The sequence below is a fragment of the Ranitomeya imitator genome, chromosome 2 (assembly GCF_032444005.1).
Source record: "Ranitomeya imitator isolate aRanImi1 chromosome 2, aRanImi1.pri, whole genome shotgun sequence".
In the NCBI taxonomy this organism is placed as follows: Eukaryota; Metazoa; Chordata; class Amphibia; order Anura; family Dendrobatidae; genus Ranitomeya; species Ranitomeya imitator.
In genome coordinates, this window is record NC_091283.1 from 128,217,834 (window position 1) to 128,237,960 (window position 20,127).

At 40.0% G+C, this 20,127-nt stretch overlaps 1 protein-coding gene across 2 annotated transcripts in view; it reads right to left on the reverse strand.

Moving 5' to 3' along the window:
• LOC138662087 (actin-binding protein WASF3-like) overlaps positions 1 to 20,127 on the reverse strand; it is a 116,311-nt gene that overhangs the window by 26,815 nt on the left and 69,369 nt on the right. For both annotated transcript variants that reach the window (XM_069747227.1, XM_069747226.1), the window contains 2 exons: positions 17,609 to 17,743; positions 1,760 to 1,913 (listed from right to left, as the gene is read on the reverse strand). In XM_069747227.1, coding sequence (XP_069603328.1) covers positions 1,760 to 1,913; positions 17,609 to 17,743 — 289 coding nt within the window. The remainder of the gene's footprint in view (positions 1 to 1,759; positions 1,914 to 17,608; positions 17,744 to 20,127) is intronic.

Consider the following 20,127-nt stretch of genomic DNA (forward strand, 5'->3'; position numbering starts at 1 on the left):
ATCTACAGGTCGAGATTCATTTTTATCATCCTGTGAAACAAATAGGTCACACTCAAAATGAGTAGGTACTGGTTTCAATGTTCTGAGTGCTAGCAGACCCTGTGACTTATTTCCCTGCACTCTGTAGTGTAAAGAAGCACTTCTCCTCCTCCGATCAAAGTTTTTATCCTCCTAATATATCGCAATCATCATATTATATAGCACTGTGTACTTACAATTGCTCATTTTGCCTTTCTACCCAGATAATTCTTCTCTTTTTCATTTGGTCTATGACATCACTTGATTAAAAACGGACTAGCTGAATCCTTCTAAGCTCTATGGAGAAACAGGAGGTCAATTTTCCCTGTATGAATCATGAGTCACTGTAGAGGTGCCTGGTAGGGGGAGGAGAGGAGTAGCTGGGTCAGGAGGTGAAGGGAGGAATAATTTTTAAAGGAAAAGAGACTTCCTGTTTCTATATAAAGCAGAGAAAAGAGAAGAATTAACTTAGTAGAAAGGCAAAATGAGTACCGTAATTGTAAGTACTCATGGTTGAAATATATTAAGAGGATAAAAACTTTAATGGGAGGAGTGCTTCTTTAATGTTTTCTCTATAGAGAGGTAACCCGTAAGAGCCAAAAGTTGAAAAAAATGATCAATAAATTAAAGAACAATAACTTTCCCCTGAAATCATTGATGATGTTTTAGCGAACAAATTATGTAAAAAAAAATACATATTGAAAAATTAGCAACAATGAACAAAAAAAGTATTGAAAATAAAATGTCCCCACTGCAAAAATCTAAAAAAAAAAACAGGGTAGGCTAGGGTAAATTCCTCCTGTGGGCCACAGACAACCCAGCCTGACCTCATTAATAGCCATCATGCACTTCTTTGCTCGAGTCAAGACTAAACTTCTGTCCATCACTCACAAGTTCCCTTTACCTCTCATTAGCAGAGATCTCATTACAGATTTTTCCGTGTTTAGTTTTCTTTTATAAAATGCATTGCAGCAGGATTTCTCTAATCTTACCACAAGGCTGAATATTTTGGGGCTTTATAAATAAATGATGGAAATAACAGATGTTGGTGGCTTCATGCACAATAAGAGCTGAATGCATTTTGTGCTTGTTAAAGAACATGCTGTGATTTTTTATCTTCCAGTCTGATTAGTAATAAATATCCATAAATAATACTGTCCTATCCTTGCGGAGTACTTTACTTGATCATTGTCTGAACAACGGCTTTAGTGTGGCCAAGAAGTCAGTACATTCCTAAGACTTACATGGAGGCTACTATCTGGAAAAAAAAATTCTCGGAGTGCTATTTTAAGTGTTCTTGGATTCTTTTTAGAGAACTGTTACCCAACTATTACAGTTTGTTTAATTCAGTACAGAATCAAAAATGTCAATATACCGGTATGAATCCATGCCGCACCTCTAAAAGTAAACTTGACCAAATGTCTCTACAACTACGTAAAATGTAACACGGAATAAATTGAGGCTTTTACTATGGTTTGGTGAACTAGTGAGTAAGCACATAAAGCTGCCTGGGGAATGAGTTGTCTTGGAAGGAAGTAAAAAAGAACCTAAAAATGTTACTGTTGAAGGTCTAAAAGTTTTGGGTGGTGATCAGTGAAATGTCAAATACCAAATATATAAATAATATATCTTCTACAGAGTTTATACATGTGTCTGGGATATATCCGTACAGCACGACAGAATACGTTGCAGCTATATACATAATGTTAAAAGCCACATGGCTTCATATTCTCTGTATGACCTGTATGGGGTCAGGATGTTGAGCGGTGGAGGCTTGTCGCAGCGTTGGTACATCTCCATAACTGGATTCGGGATGGAATTCCTCGACACCACCTGCTGATTCTGCACCGTGGAGCTTTTGAATGCTTTCCTCATATTTATGTCCTGCAATGATACTGTAAAACACAAAAGAAAACCAAGGAAAAAATTGATGTTAGAGAAAATCCTGTACAGATGTAAATGAAAAATGGATAAAATCAATACACACAAAATAACTAGATCAATCTATACAAGCTTTCACTAAAGGTATGACTTTATATAAGCAGTAAGCAGAGAGGCTGACTACACTGGCTAAGAGGAGAGCCTGACTATTGTGGGAAGGTCGATTTATATGCACTGCTTACTATGAAAAATTGCAAAGCAGAACAACATCCTACAAGGAGCCCATTGGTCACTATCAACCTCCATACAACAGATGTCTCTTCTGTAATGATGGGCCATAAAGACACAAGTCATCTTTCGAGTATAGGTTAAACTCTATGACCTTGATTAATCACTTGGGCTTTTCTTAAGTCACTTTCCTTTTTTGTTTTGTGGTACTACTTGCCGTTTCGGTGCAAAATTTATCAAAATTGTGCATGTGATTCAAGAATTTGGCACACAGTCAAAAATGGGATTTCTTCCTGTCCTGAACTATTATTTTATGACTCTTTGCGCCAAAGGTAGTAAAAAATGCACCAAAATATTGAAAAGTACACCAGTGAGGGACTTCAGTGAAGCTGCGCCAAATTTTGCACAAAAAGGATAATGAATTGACTGCAAACAAAAACACACAAAACTAGACAAATAACAGGCACAAAGGTAATGCTGAATCGGGGCCTCTGTTTTACAATTACAGTTGTAATCAAAATTATTTAAACCATCATTGCAATTTTTTTTTTTTTACAAACTAAATACATTTACTGCAATTATCCAATCAGAGAAAAACACTTTCACCAGAACAAAAGTGGGCAATATTTGTTCTTATTTTATTACCGCTGCTCCCCTAAGTATTCCAATATATTAACATAGTAACATAGTAACATAGTTAGTAAGGCCGAAAAAAGACATTTGTCCATCCAGTTCAGCCTATATTCCATCATAATAAATCCCCAGATCTACGTCCTTCTACAGAACCTAATTATTGTATGATACAATATTGTTCTGCTCCAGGAAGACATCCAGGCCTCTCTTGAACCCCTCGATAGTAACATAGTTAGTAAGGCCGAAAATTCTTTTTTTAAATTCTGCCATACGGTTCCAAAAATCTGGGTCTTTACCAAGGAGGTACTGATCATAGGGTAATAATGCAAACAGTCTGAGGACACTCCCCCAGAGAATTTTGGGAGCAACACCCTCTTAGTAAAGACCATACAAATTAGCACTAAGTGAAAAGCCTTATATCTCTGGAGCAAAAAGGTAGATTTTAAAAAAGAAACACATGGAGTACTCAGGGGAGCATGATGAATAAAATAAGTGCACAAACTGGGCACTTTTGACATGGTTACAGGTCAATAACAAATTAAACACAAAATGTCATTTAGACTACTGCAGTCTCAGAATGATTCAGCCCCATCATGATGAGCGTCTTGAGTGTGCCTTTGGCTGCTATAATCTGCTACAAACATCATGCAGGCACCAGCTACTGGCAGACTTCCTGGGAAATCTTAGCTCATTCCTCATTCTTGGGTTTGCGTGCTGCAACCGCTTTCTTCAAATCCCATCAAATATTTCCAATAAGGTCTATGTCAGCGAATATGATGCTTATTCCAGAATTTTCCAGGACTTCTGAAACCAAGCCTAGGTAGACTTTGAAATACTTAAAAAAAAACACAACACAACTGATAGAACAAGTGATTAGATTACTCCTAATTCAAACCAAAATACCACTTTCAATGACTACTGCAAGGAAGTGGCCGGCAGAGGACATCATCGAACTAGCCAAGTATCTCCCTAGAACCCCTGACCAGTTTTGAAATTGTGTTTTCTCTGAAATGCTGCAGTCGTTCAACCAGAATCTGATTCATGCTGCCTGTTGCTCAGCAGGATGATTCTAATGACAGATTCCCTTAGGAAGAATACTAACTATACTAGCTGGACATGGTAGGAAGAGTAAGGTATCACTGGCTGCCACCAGATTCCCGAGGATGCAGGTGGTCAAAAACCATTCCGCAACTGCAAAAGATCTGCAGCAAGATTTGGTGGCAGCAGTCACTAAAATTTCCCAGGAAAAATCACAGTAAGGCTGCCGTCACACTAGCAGTATTTGGTCAGTATTTTACATCAGTATTTATAAGCCAAAACCAGGAGGGGAACAATTAGAGGAAAAGTATAATAGAAACATATGCACCACTTCTGCATTTATCAGCCACTCCTGGTTTTGGCTTACAAATACTGATGTACAATACTGACCAAATACTGCTAGTGTGACGGCAGCCTAAGGCTCATGCTAAATACAAAGTATTAAGTGTGAACAAAAAAGGCCAGAATATAGTCAATGAAATGACAAGGAGTTACCAACAGCTGTAAGAAATCTACATGCCTTAAATAAAAAAATAAGCAAGCATTTTGAGCCCATGAGTGCGGCCAGGAAAAAATATAAACCCTATACAAATGGGGCATAGGGGGGTAAATTTATTTGTGTCAGTCTACTAGTCATCAGCATCCCAAATTGGCGTTGCATCATTTCTATTTGCAATTTGCTCAAAATGAGCTATATACAGTGGGGCAAAAAAGTATTTAGTCAGTCAGCAATAGTGCATGTTCCACCACTTAAAAAGATGAGAGGCGTCTGTAATTTACATCATAGGTAGACCTCAACTATGGGAGACAAACTGAGAAAAAAAAATCCAGAAAATCACATTGTCTGTTTTTTTATCATTTTTTTTGCATATTATGGTGGAAAATAAGCATTTGGCCAGAAACAAACAATCAAGATTTCTGGCTCTCACAGACCTGTAACTTCTTCTTTAAGAGTCTCCTCTTTCCTCCACTCATTACCTGTAGTAATGGCACCTGTTTAAACTTGTTATCAGTATAAAAAGACACCTGTGCACACCCTCAAACAGTCTGACTCCAAACTCCACTATGGTGAAGACCAAAGAGCTGTCAAAGGACACCAGAAACAAAATTGTAGCCCTGCACCAGGCTGGGAAGACTGAATCTGCAATAGCCAACCAGCTTGGAGTGAAGAAATCAACAGTGGGAGCAATAATTAGAAAATGGAAGACATACAAGACCACTGATAATCTCCCTCGATCTGGGGCTCCACGCAAAATCCCACCCCGTGGGGTCAGAATGATCACAAGAACGGTGAGCAAAAATCCCAGAGCCACGCGGGGGGACCTAATGAATGAACTGCAGAGAGCTGGGACCAATGTAACAAGGCCTACCATAAGTAACACACTACGCCACCATGGACTCAGATCCTGCAGTGCCAGACGTGTCCCACTGCTTAAGCCAGTACATGTCCGGGCCCGTCTGAAGTTTGCTAGAGAGCATTTGGATGATCCAGAGGAGTTTTGGTAGAATGTCCTATGGTCTGATGAAACCAAACTGGAACTGTTTGGTAGAAACACAACTTGTTGTGTTTGGAGGAAAAAGAATACTGAGTTGCATCCATCAAACACCATACCTACTGTAAAGCATGGTGGTGGAAACATCATGCGTTGGGGCTGTTTCTCTGCAAAGGGGCCAGGACGACTGATCCGGGTACATGAAAGAATGAATGGGGCCATGTATCGTGAGATTTTGAGTGCAAGCCTCCTTCCATCAGCAAGGGCATTGAAGATGAAACGTGGCTGGGTCTTTCAACATGACAATGATCCAAAGCACACCGCCAGGGCAACAAAGGAGTGGCTTCGTAAGAAGCATTTCAAGGTCCTGGAGTGGCCTAGCCAGTCTCCAGATCTCAACCCTATAGAAAACCTTTGGAGGGAGTTGAAAGTCCGTGTTGCCAAGCGAGAAGCCGAAAACATCACTGCTCTAGAGGAGATCTGCATGGAGGAATGGGCCAACATACCAACAACAGTGTGTGGCAACCTTATGAAGACTTACAGAAAACGTTTGACCTCTGTCATTGCCAACAAAGGATATATTACAAAGTATTGAGATGAAATTTTGTTTCTGACCAAATACTTATTTTCCACCATAATATGCAAAAAAAAGATAAAAAAACAGACAATGTGATTTTCTGGATTTTTTTTTCTCAGTTTGTCTCCCATAGTTGAGGTCTACCTATGATGTAAATTACTGACGCCTCTCATCTTTTTAAGTGGTGGAACTTGCACTATTGCTGACTGACTAAATACTTTTTTGCCCCACTGTATTTCTTTCGTATTTTACTAGGCACAGCAATTAAATACTCCAGAGAGGCATTAACCCCTTAATGACAGCCAATAAGTCTTTTAACTGACCTGAGATACAAGAGAATAGCCTCCCCATACAGGTGACAATCCAGCAGCTGTCCACTATAGCTGACAACTTGCTGTATCAGCCATGATCAGTGTTTAACCCCTTAGATGCTGCTGTCAATAGTGACTACATCATTATAAATGGTTAACAGAGTGTGGGGGCTTCCTATTTATCCCAATTAGTGCCCTCAGATCATGATTTTGTGGTCCTGATGTTTGGCATGGCAAATCACGACCAAATAGCGGCCTTAGAGTCAGACGGCTGTAGTAATCTGTTCAGAAGTTAGCGGCATTTAGGTGGTAAAAATACACATTTTAATTTCTGTCATGCCACTTTGCATTAATTCCTGAAAAGCACCTGAATGATTAATAAACTACCTGACAGCAGTTTTCAATAAGTCAAGGGGGTGCTGTTTTTAAAATGGTATCACGTTTGGGGGTTTCCCAATATATAGGACCCCTAAAGTCACTTGAAACATGGATAAGTCCCTAAAAAAATAAATTGTGTAAATTTCCTTGAAAAAATGAAAAATTACTGCTACATTTTTAAACTTCTTAAAATGCTAACAAAATAAAATAACATTTTACAAATGGTGCTGATGTAAAGCCGACATGAGGGAAATGTTATTTATAAGGCCGGCGTCACACACAGCGTAAAACAATACGGTCCGTATATTACGGCCGTAATACACTGAAAAGTCCCGAAAAAAGTGGTCCGTAGCTCCTCCGTAGGCAGGGTGTGTCAGCGTTTTTTGCGCATGGCATCCTCCGTATGTAATCCGTATGGCATCCGTACTGCGTGGTTTTCTCGCAGGCTAGCAAAACCAACATACCGCTATAGAAGTGATCCATGTGTCCCAAAAAGAAAAGAAAATATATATATACTGTCTATATATATATATATATATATATATATATATATATATATATATGTCAGTAGACACATATATTAGAGAGAAAAGCCGGTAATTCAGTGCGGTGTACAGTAAAATCACACTGACAGCTTACAGTCCAATAGGTAGAATAAATGTGTACACATAGAATAGGTATATATATATATATATATATATGTCAGTGAGACACATATATGTATATATATTAATATTTATTCCAGCGCTATACAGCTTGAAAGCCGGTAATTCCAATACCGGCTTTTTCTTTCTCCTTCCTAAAACCCGACATGATTTGAGACATGGTTTACATACAGTAAACCATGTCTTCTCTCCATTTTTTTTGCAGATTCCACACTACTAATGTCAGTAGTGTGTATCTGCAAAATTTGGCCGTTCTAGCTCTTAAAATAAAGGGTTAAATGGCGGAAAAAATTGGCGTGGGCTCCCGCGCAATTTTCTCCGCCAGAGTAGTAAAGCCAGTGACTGAGGGCAGATATTAATAGCCTGGAGAGGGTCCACGGTTATTGGCCCCCCCCTGGCTAAAAATATCTGCCCCCAGCCACCCCAGAAAAGGCACATCTGGAAGATGCGCCTATTCTGGCACTTGGCCACTCTCTTCCCATTCCCGTGTAGCGGTGGGATATGGGGTAATGAAGGGTTAATGCCACCTTGCTATTGTAAGGTGACATTAAGCCTAATTAATAATGGAGAGGCGTCAATTATGACACCTATCCATTATTAATCCAATTGTAGTGAAGGGTTAAATAAAACACAAACACATTATTTAAAATTATTTTAATGAATTAAAAACAATGGGTGTTGCAGTATTTTATTCAACGCCCAATCCAGTCACTGAAGACCCTCGTTCTGTGAGTAAAAAAACATAATAAACCAACAATATACTTACCCTCCGCAGATCTGTAACGTCCAACGATGTAAATCCTTCTGAAGGGGTTAAAACATTTTGCAGCAAGGAGCTGTGCTAATGCAGGCTGCTCCTCGCTGCAAAACCCCAGGGAATGAGGCTAAAAATAGATCAATGATCTATATTTAGCTTTATTTGCGGTGAGGCGCCCTCTGCTGGCTGTTCATAGATCGTGGGAAATTACCTAGAAAGCCAGGGAGCCAGGGAGCTTTCTAGGTAATTTCCCACGATCTATGAACAGCCAGCAGAGGGCGCCTCACCGCAAATAAAGCTAAATATAGATCATTCATCTATTTTTAGCCTCATTCCCTGGGGTTTTGCAGCGAGGAGCAGCCTGCATTAGCACAGCTCCTTGCTGCAAAATGTTTTAACCCCTTCAGAAGGATTTACATCGTTGGACGTTACAGATCTGCGGAGGGTAAGTATATTGTTGGTTTATTATGTTTTTTTACTCACAGAACGAGGGTCATCAGTGACTGGATTGGGCGTTGAATAAAATACTGCAACACCCATTGTTTTTATTTCATTAAAATAATTTTAAATAATGTGTTTGTGTTTTATTTAACCCTTCACTACAATTGGATTAATAATGGATAGGTGTCATAATTGACGCCTCTCCATTATTAATTAGGCTTAATGTCACCTTACAATAGCAAGGTGGCATTAACCCTTCATTACCCCATATCCCACCGCTACACGGGAATGGGAAGAGAGTGGCCAAGTGCCAGAATAGGCGCATCTTCCAGATGTGCCTTTTCTGGGGTGGCTGGGGGCAGATATTTTTAGCCAGGGGGGGGCCAATAACCGTGGACCCTCTCCAGGCTATTAATATCTGCCCTCAGTCACTGGCTTTACTACTCTGGCGGAGAAAATTGCGCGGGAGCCCACGCCAATTTTTTCCGCCATTTAACCCTTTATTTTAAGAGCTAGAACGGCCAAATTTTGCAGATACACACTACTGATATTAGTAGTGTGGAATCTGCAAAAAAAATGGAGAGAAGACATGGTTTACTGTATGTAAACCATGTCTCAAATCATGTCGGGTTTTAGGAAGGAGAAAGAAAAAGCCGGTATTGGAATTACCGGCTTTCAAGCTGTATAGCGCTGGAATAAATATTAATATATATACATATATGTGTCTCACTGACATATATATATATATATACCTATTCTATGTGTACACATTTATTCTACCTATTGGACTGTAAGCTGTCAGTGTGATTTTACTGTACACCGCACTGAATTGCCGGCTTTTCTCTCTAACAGCGCTGCGTATTTCTCGCAAGTCACACTGCTTGTCCGTGTGTAATCCGTATTTTTCACGCTTCCATAGACTTTCATTGGCGTATTTCTTGCGCAGTACGGTGACAAACGCAGCATGCTGCGATTTTGTACGGCCGTAGAAAGCCGTATAATACTGATCAGTAAAATACGGCAAATAGGAGCAGGGGCATAGAGAATAATTGTGCCGTATTTTTTGCGAGTTTTACGGACGTAGATTCTGCGCTCTTACGTCCGTAAAACTCGCAAGTGTGACGCCGGCCTTAATGTTTTGCTGTGGTATGACCATCTGGAATAAAGGGATAATCATTCAATGTTTGAAAATTGCTAATTTTTTAACATTTTTCTCAAATTTCTGATATTTTTTTATAAATAAACACAAAGCATATCAACCTAAATTTACCATTATCATAAAGTATAATGTGTCACGAAAAAACAATCTCAAAATCACTGGGATTTGTTGAAGTATTCCCGAGTTATTACCACATAAATTGACACTGGTCAGATTTCAAAAAATTGGCTCCGTCACTAAGGGGTTAAAACTCAGGCGTAAGATAATTGGCACAGAAAAAAACTTTCAGTCAAACACAGAGGATTTGCCTTAGAACTGGCCACATAACACATAGAAAATCTTTAGCTATCTGGCCAACTGGCTGAACACTTTACAACAACCAAGATGAGCCTATCGCTCTGCACCTTAAAAACATAGTCCAAACCATTTTCATTGTGATGATGGATCCCACTGACCCTGGCATATCCTATCCTTCCCCAGAGTGGCAACATGGTGGGGAAAAAAAATCACCAGCCTTTCATTGAGCTCACCCACCTGGATTTTAATGAACTTAACTGACCAGCTCCAAACATGAATAGGCAGAGTGGGAGTCTGCCAGTCTTAAAGCAAATCTGTCAGCAGGATTTTGCTAAGTAAACTACAGACACTGTCAAGTTGGCACTGTTATACTGATTAAAATGATTACCTGGATGAAATTGATACCTGGGGTGAAGAAATCCGTCTTGTGGTTCTTGTGTAATAAGTGTTAGGCTGCCCTGAAGCACAAACAGTCTGTCTCTCTGTCTCTATGATGAGGAATATGTTTGTGCTTCGGGCTGGTCTGAGGGCAGGTTTTGGCCTTGGTTTCTCTGGTTTGGAGCAGGAAGATAAGACTCTGTCTACAGAGCACGAGCATATCATTAACTGAAGACTTCTAACACTTATTACACAAGAACCACAAGACAGATTTCTTCAAGACAGGTATCATTTTAACCAGTATAACAGTGCCAACCAAACAATGCCTGTGATTTACTTAGCAAAATCCTGCTGACAGGTTCGGTTTAAGCCCCTTGCACATCTTAGAAGGTTGTTGGCTGAATGATGGTTTGACCAATGTTTTGGCTGGCAGCTATCTCAGCCATCTCTCTCTTATACAAGTGCGCACAATCTGCTGGATAAACCTCTGTGTTCTAGGAGACAGCTGCTGCTGGACATATTTGGAGATGGCTTATCTTAGGGGGAACAAAAGCAATGGACTCCAAAATTGAAGATGCTGGAACCGTAACTCCTTCACAATCATCTGTCCATCGTCCCATAATGGAACCCGTTGATATTGGCTGACGTTAGACCAAAGACTCATTCAGACGTTCGTACCAATCGGTACAAACACGTACCGCTAATGCATACAGATTAGCTGCAGCTCTCCTGACTCTTATGTGACAGCTTCATACCTTTCTATGAAGCTGTCACATTAAGGTTGAGAGACCTGTGGCTAGTCCATGCGCTGTGGGCCGATTTTTGGCCAATTTGCATGGATGTCTGAATGAGCCTTAATTTGTATGGGAGGCTTTAGTAATTCCACTTTTCAACATTTTGAGCTACGCTTGGGATGACCTATTCAGGTACACTACATAACAGTCTAAGACAATAACAAGATACAAACCGTACAAGTCCTATATCTCATACAGTGTAAAACGCTATGACGTGTTTGATGCTTTGGGTTCTGCACCCTGCCATTCCTGTTCTGTGGTGTCTAATGAGTAACAAAAAGAGATTCATGTGAAGAATATTATTATCTGCACTGTGCCAATGACAAACCCTTTCTAATTGTAGTTGCTTTAATGTAAAATCAAGAAGTGACATTACATTAGAGTGGCATGTCCTATGCCGCAGTTTACTTATCTTCCAATTAATAAGCACATGGCCTGATTAATTAATTAATGGGACTCACAGCAAGGAAATTTAGCACTTAGGAAAAAAATGCTTAATACAAGTAGGTCGCCTGGGTATGGCCACCCTTTCTGAGCCAAAGAGGCAGAAGTCCTTAATTGAAATTCTCATCTGGTCAAATACTGCCAGGCTCTGGAAATTTATAGATAGCAATTTTTCTCTTATGGAGTTTTAACAACTCTCTCTTAGAGCTGATACTATTACAGCATGGACTTCATGTGTGATGTCAGAGGCCATTAGGACTCCACTGTCATGATGGAACATCACATAATCATTTTACTAAGGTGTTAGATATGTTAAAGTCCAAGTCATACAATAGTCCAATGAAGAACTATTCATTTCAATCATATCTCTCTTCAGCATTTCAATCCCTTACAACTGCAGCTAGTTTTGGTCTTTTTATTTTTAATTCTTGCACCCCTACCTTCTGAAAACCAAACCTTTTTGTATCTGTTGATAAAGCCACATGAGGGAGTGTCTTTCAGCGAAGGATGGATTTTAACAGCATTTACCTGTTACCTTTATTCTGCATGTAGATATGATATATAACAAGATGATACAATAATCAGTGGTGGATTAAAATTAGGACAATCTGGGCAACTGCCCACGGCCCAAGTCTGCGGGAAAAGGGGCATGGCGAGAAAGTAACTGCCTCTCTTATAAAGTTTAGGAAGGGGGCTGAGGGTGGCTTCTTGCGGCTACGCAGCTGTTTATACACCATTATATCCCCATCTTAAAAATGCAGATATAAATGACTATATCAATGGTACTGCAGGTGGAACCATCCGTGGTTTCCTCTCTGGCTCCTTGTGTGACACAGGCAACATGAATGTCAGGGTGATTCAGAATTCTGGCCAGAGAAGCCAATGCTGTTTGTAGAAACAAACTTGTGCAGGAGCCACAGAGATTGAGCGATTCTTTTTATTTTTCTCTTCTTTTTAATTATTGAAACCAACAAAAAAATTATGCACAAAAAACCCAAAGGTGGCCTGGCCAAGAAGAGGGAATCCATCTGTCACTTCACGGCCTTAGCCGCTAGCGACACAATCGAAGGGTGCCAATGGTTTGTCATGAGAGCCAAGCTTTAGGCATAGGCAGAGCTGCATAGGGGATAGTTAAAATTACTACACACTTATATACTTGAGTATTCCAATGTATTTCACAAGCTATCTAATAACTGCATGATAAGTAAAAGATCGTTATTTAAAAAAATATATATATATTTTACCCCCCACAAAAAACAAAATCAACCCCTTTTCCCATAAAAAAATCTTAAAATAATCATATCTTTGAAAGTTTGAAATGTAAAAATATTACATTACTTATCTATTATGGTGAACATTATAAAACATGAATAAAAATGTCAGCATTGCCAGTTTTAGGTCGCCTCACTTCCCCTCAAAAAATGTAAAGAAAATATAAAAAATGTGTCATGTATCTCAAAATTGTACCTACAACAACTACAGCTTGCTCTCCTAAACCCTCACACATCAATATCAACAGAAGAATTAAAAACTGAAAATAAATACTCAAACTATGTATTTATTTTTTAAGCAGTAAAATCTAAATTACCATACAGATTTGGTCTCACCGTACTCATACTGGCCTGCAGAATATAATGACCGGGTCAGTTTTACGCAACAGTGTACGTCGTAAAAACTAAACCCAGGTGAGATTTTTTTCCATTGTTTTTTAGTACATTAGATCAGAAACCAAATAAGGGCATTCAACATTACAACTTGTAACACCAAAAAAACAAACCAAAAAAAAAGACAAGTCCTCCTACAGATATCAATGGATAAATAAAAAAACAATGGGTCTTGAAGAACATAAAGGGAAAAGCAAAGTGCCTCCTATCTGCGCTGTATTAGAGCGATATTGCCAAATTTGAAAATTATATCCTATCTGTAGGTTAGGGAATAAGTTTCCGTTCACTAGTGGTCCAACAATCATGGCCCTGCTTGATCCCGAGTGGCTTACTGGAGCGTAGGCCGATCTTGCACACTGCCGCTCTATTCATTCTAATGAGAGTGCCTGTGATAAGCCAACTGCACTGCTCTGTAATCTTCAGCCCGCCCATTAAGAGTGAGTGGACTGGTAGGGCACATGATCGACTTCTACTCCACTGAACGCGTATGCTGAATAGTCCTAGTCCTTGGTATCGCTGGGGGCCACAGTGGTTAGATTCCCAGTGATCGGAAAGTTATGTCCTATATTATGGATAAGTTTCAAACTTGAAATACCCCTTTAAGTGAGAAAAATAATAATATTGAGAGAAAATAATGAATAAAAACACCATGTTTCTTTAGAAGTAGCAAGATGTATTTGACCTCTACATATCCAGGATCGATACTGACTTACCATAGGAAATGTACTCTTGCATAACAAAAAGCACTTTGTGATAGCAGGGTGGTGCACCGAGTTAATAAAGAAGCTGGCACAATTCTGTGTAGTAATTCTTTGTTTTTATTAATTTTCTTGCATTACCCCATGGGTTAACTAAAGCGTACTTTTACATTGCGTTCTGTGTCCCCTTCGGGGCATATGTTCGAAATCCCCAGAAAAACGCGGTCCAGACGCATGTGCAGACGGGGCAATAGACTGTAATGGTGACGGCAGAGCAAACGTGAGCTCTGACGTGCAATTTTTTCGGGGGTGTACGGAATAAGTCGAAGTACTAAGTCTACTATTATAGAGCTACAATTTTGTTGTAAAAAAAAACCCAGCAAAATTCTGTTTCAGTCACATTTGGCTTCCATTGAAGTCTATTCGAAAAGTGTCAGAAAATCTGATAAATTTGGAACTCACCATGACACTCACAGTCGGTCACCTTAGACAATCCAAAGATGCAACATCACAACAAGACACTGCAATCTCAATACAACAATCATCAACATGTTACTCCTGTCTAAGCAAGAGGGCTTTGGGTTCTTCCAAGTTAGGTTGCCGTCGAATAACCAGTGACATCTATAGAATCCATGTGCCCCCCCAAAAAAGCTTATAAATCCATTGTGTATTACTTTTTACTGAAATTAACTTTTTTAAATTTGTTGAGTGAATTTGTTACATATACAAGTACATTGGCAGGTGAGGAAGAAATGCTGCAAAGTAAGAATGCTTTCCCATGTAGATCCATAGTTTATTATTATCAGTTAACAGAATGTAAAAGGAACGAGCAGCAGAGAAATCCAAGTCAAATTAAAATTTGCCTTCAAAGCAAGCATCAATTCTTCTAGGTACACGCACCTAAAGTTGTAACCAATTATACCAAACAGGTAAAATCGCAGCCAATTATATCAAACCGGTATCATTATTTTCATATGTAGGTTGAACACAGTCATTAACACAAACAACTGTGTAGGAAGCTTAAAACTAGGAGAGGAAAAGCAAAACTCTGCTTCAAAGCTGGGATTGTAGAAGAGAGTTTCATGTCACAGGTCATATATACTGTGGGACAACTGGGCACGGAAACAAGACACAAGGTAGTTATACAGCATCAGCAAGGTCTCTCCCAGACCAGGGTTTCAAGATAAAATGTTCTTTTAAATAACCAACAACAAAAAGGCAACAGTGAGGACATTAGAAACAGTGGTCAGGCAATCAAACTTAATGCAGCAGATGAAAAACACATCATGCTTACCCTTCCCTTCGATATTGGAAATTGTTCTGCAGTTCCATCATCTCAGGACTGGCAGCAACCCGTGTTACCCAGCTTCACCCATCTACAGTTACAGAGAAGCCTTGCCAGAAATAGTCTTCATGAAAGAATTGTGGTTGCCAAAAAAACATACCTTGGACATGGCAACAAGGCAAAGTGACTCAGGTGGGTGTTCTCGACTGATGAGTCAAATTTAAAAAAAATATTTGGCTGCAACAGATGGAAGTTTGTTTGCCGAAGGGAAAGAGAGTGGTACTGTTGAGCAGAGCCATAAGATCAAATCCTTAATTAACCTCAAGGCATAAGAGATTGAGAAAAGTGACCCATAACATGTAATGTTTAACCTTACATAAGCTTTCTCATATCAAAGTGAGACACTAAAGATGGCTGCCATTTCCTGTTTCACCACACCATGTGCTGATATCTAAGATGATCAGTGAGACCCCAAAGATGGCTGCCATTTCCTGTTTCACCACACCATGTGCCGATATCCAAGATGACCAGTGGAACACTAAAGATGGCTGCCATTTCCTGTTTCTACACAACATGTGGCTGGTATCCAAGATGACGCCCACCCTGAAGACGTCATGGATCCACCCACAGTGACGCCCACCTTGATGGCCTCATGGACCAACCCACCTTGATGACCTCATGGATCCGCCCACAGACTTGCTCATTGCCCAATCCACTAACCAATGGAATACATATGATCACTCCCATCTCAGAGCTAACCGAGCTCCCTTACAGGGGTTATATAAACCTGTATTCTGATTAAATAAAGGTCCTTGGAGCTGAGCCATAGATTGATCAAGGAGAGTTTACATCCGACTGTGTGTGTCCGGTGTATTTCTTTAGTGTGCACCTGATCAATATCCATTAGGTCTAGAGTAGGCAACTAGAGTGAACATTTCTTATTGTTCAACCTAACAGTACAATAGTAAATGTGTGCAGGCAGCAGTGAAGCATAAAGGAGGGCTCTTGCAAATTTGAGGCTGAAAATGGATTTGGGGATTTGGTCAGGATTAATGGTGTCCTCAATAAGTTTGCTGAAGGGCAAGAGAATGGTACAATATTAAGAGCCTGCAAGCAGCAGTGAAGCATGGAGGAGAGTTCTTGCAAATTTGGGAATTAAAACAGAGTTGGTGATTTGGTCAGAATTAATGGTGTCCTAAATGCTGAGAAATACAGGCAAATACTTATCCATTATGTAATACCATTCAGTCGGCTCCAAATGTATTTAGTAGGAGGACAACAACCCAAAATAGCCATTGTCATTAGGAATTATCTTCAACGAAGAAGAACAAGGAGTCATGGAAATGATGATATAACCTCCACACAGATCCCTAATCTCCATATCTTTGAGTCTGTCTGGGATTACATGAACAGACAAAAGGATTTGCACAAGAGACATCCACGGAAGCTCTGTGGTTAGTCCTCCAAAATGTTTGGAAGAACCTCCATGCAGAGTTTCTGTAAAATCTGTGTACAAATGTGCCTAGAAAAAGTGATGCTGCTTTGAAGGCAAAGGGTAGTCACACCAACTATTGAGGTAGCTCCTTATATTATTGTTTTTTTTTCACTTTGCATTTTGTTAATTGATAAAAAATAAACTATTAACACTTCTATTTTTAAAAGCATTTATACTTTGCGTCATTTTGTACACACCTGTCTAAAACTTCTGCACAGTTCTGCGTTGAGAAACATTATACATCTTTAGATATAAATGCGTACATGTACATACGGTATATATCATAAGGGAAGGAAAGGTAGTGCTCCACAGAAATTTGTGCAAAAAAGTGGAGTCTTTATTGGCCCATGAGGCAATGTTTCACAACAACAACATAACCTTTCTCAAGGTTCTTCCTCCTTTTCCACTGCTATATTACAAGACAACTTGAGTATAGGTCTTGGAGGCTTAACATCCCAAAACTTCTTCGCCGCAATTTTTATGGTTGGTGGTATTTAGCATTTTTGTGTCGTTTGCTGGACTGCAAAGGGGGAGATTGATGGAAGCTGCCTAAAAGAGAAACTGTCCTTGTGTCCACAGCACCCAATCCTAGTGAAGATATAATTTGTACCCTAATCTTGAAAAATCAAACCTGCACTCTGATTGGTTGCTTTGTTCTACAAAGACAGTTTTTGTTTTATACAGTTTTCATAAATCAGCCACAAAGAAACCACCAAATTATGCATTACAGCTCTATGATCTGATGTGAATTTGTAAGACGTCTAACCTTCCGTCTCTGACAATCAGGTACTGATACAGTTCTTGGGATTTGCTAATTGAGGGGTTATTTGAATATGAAGCCTCTAATTAGCCGATGGAAAGAAAGTCGAGCTATAAATCATTCAACATAAGTGCAAAAATAATTATTATATGAATCACTGGTCCCATAATTACCACATAATAATAAATGTCAGGGGTATGGTGTGAATCATTACCTTCTTCCACGGTGGAGTCTAACTGAGTTACTTTGATGACAAGCAAGTCCACTCGCTCCTGCAGTGAATTCATCCGCATGTAGAAACTATTTGCTTCATTAAACAGCTCTCCAAAGATGTCCTCTGCATGTCGACCTGCATCATGGGCAAAGCAAGAAGAACTAATACAATTACCGAAGCCCAAAACAATAGGTCAACTATGTATTTCTATTTCATCACAAACAGTAAACGTTTGGATTTGGAAATTAACTTAAAACCTTATCATGTAAATTGTTGGCACATAGAATACCACAGTTGCATTTTGCTCCACTTTATACTAACACTTGAGAGTACAACTCTTCAGACTCTTTGTTTTAATACAGATAATAGTGTCTATAATAATCCTGGAAGCACAACACGAGGGAAGTGAGAACCCCCCCCCCAACCCCAACGCAAACCAGAACCCCCCCCCCCTCACCCCAACGCAAACCAGAACCCCACTTTAATGGCTGCACACACAATAGAGAAGGTCATCATGACTATAACTAAAAGAGTTCTGATGTGGAAAAACAGGCAAAATAATATTATAAATAAAATCCTAAATACAAAATAAATAGATTAATACAATAAATGAGGTGATGAAATGTAAATAGCAATCACACTGGTTTTGTCTAAGGAAGTACGGTAATCGATATAGAAATTAAATGGCCACTGTCTTTTTATGCAGAAAGAAACCTCTCCTAAAATGTTCACAGAACTGGTGTTTGTTAGGAGAAGTATAAACAAAAGGATGAATGACCTCGGGGAGATCAAAACATCAACACCGCGGAGACACCATCACGTGTTTCTCAACGCAGTGATCCAGAACACTGCCCCCATCCCTTATGGGAAATATGCAAATGCATGTAGAAAAGCATCCAAAAAGGAAAACCACCTATGCTGTCTGTGGATGGATACCATGTTTTGGCATAGGTGGTTTTCCTTTTTGGATGCTGCCCTTCCCGTGGTTGTTCCTTCCCGGTGAAATACCTGGCTATTTATTGCTTGCGTTGAGAAACACGTGATGGTGTCTCCGCAGCTTTTCTACATGTGTTAGGAGAAGTAGGCGGAAGCTCTGCAGCTGTAATTTAGTGATAGCTTTAGAATGCATACAGAAGGGTATCTCTGGGCCACAGCAAGCTGCTCAGCATTCAGAAAGCCAGGGTGGACTGCAGTGTGGGTGACTTTTTGCTATATAAGCAACTCTGGTATCTTCAGTGTTAAGGTACCTTCACACTCAGTGACGCTGCAGCGATACCGACAACGATGTCGATCGCTGCAGCGTCGCTGTTTGGTCGCAGGAGAGCTGTCACACAGACAGCGCTCCAGCGACCAACGATGCCGGTAACCAGGGTAAACATCGGGTTACTAAGTGCAGGGCCGCGCTTAGTAACCCGATGTTTACCCTGGTTACCATCGTAAAAGTAAAAAAAAAAACACTACATACTTACCTTCCGCTGTCTGTCCCCCGGCGCTCTGCTTCCTGCACTGACTGTGAGCACAGCGGCCGGAAAGCAGAACGGTGACGTCACCGCTGTGCTTTCTGGCTGGCCGGCGCTCACAGCCAGTGCAGAGAAGCACAGCGCCGGGGACAGACAGCGGAAGGTAAGTATGTAGTGTTTGTTTTTTTTAACTTTTACGCTGGTAACCAGGGTAAACATCGGGTTACTAAGCGCGGCCCTGCGCTTAGTAACCCGATGTTTACCCTGGTTACCAGTGAAGACATCGCTGAATCGGCGTTACACACGCCGATTCAGCGATGTCTGCAGGGAGTCTAGCGACGAAATAAAGTTCTGGACTTTCTGCAGCGACCAACGACATTACAGCAGGATTCTGATCGCTGCTGCGTGTCAAACTGAACGATATCGCTAGCCAGGACGCTGCAACGTCACAGATCGCTAGCGATATCGTTCAGTGTGACGGTACCTTTAGATTAGAAAGACAGGGTGGACAGTAGTGTGAGCAGATTCTTCTTTCCTCAGGATTTCTGGTATCTCCAGTATTAGATCAGATAGACTATATGGTGAGCAGCCTCTTCTTACCTCAGCAGTGCTGATATCTCCAGTATTAGAGCAGACATGGTGGACAGCAGTAAGAGCAGCCTCTTCTCCCCTCAGTATCCCTGATATCTCCAGTAGTAGATCAGATGGACCATTAATGGTTAAAGGATCTGGGAATATTTAGCTTGTAGAAAAGAAAACTAAGATGAGACTTAGGCTGAATATGAATAAAATACAATTTTTATTTCAATCCATTAAAGACGAAAGGTGTTGTCCAGACAGGTTACAAAGAATCCAACAGAATGTTGCATTCTTTTTTACCTGCCTGGACAACACCTTTCATTTTTAATGGATTAAAATAAAAATTGAAAAAAAAATGAATTTATTCATATTCAGCCTAATTTTTCCCGATGGTCAACAGACTTGGATCCTGGCTGCACTTTTGAGAGGCAAGCATCTATTCATGACACAGTGAGGTTTATTTCCTTACTTTAACTTTTT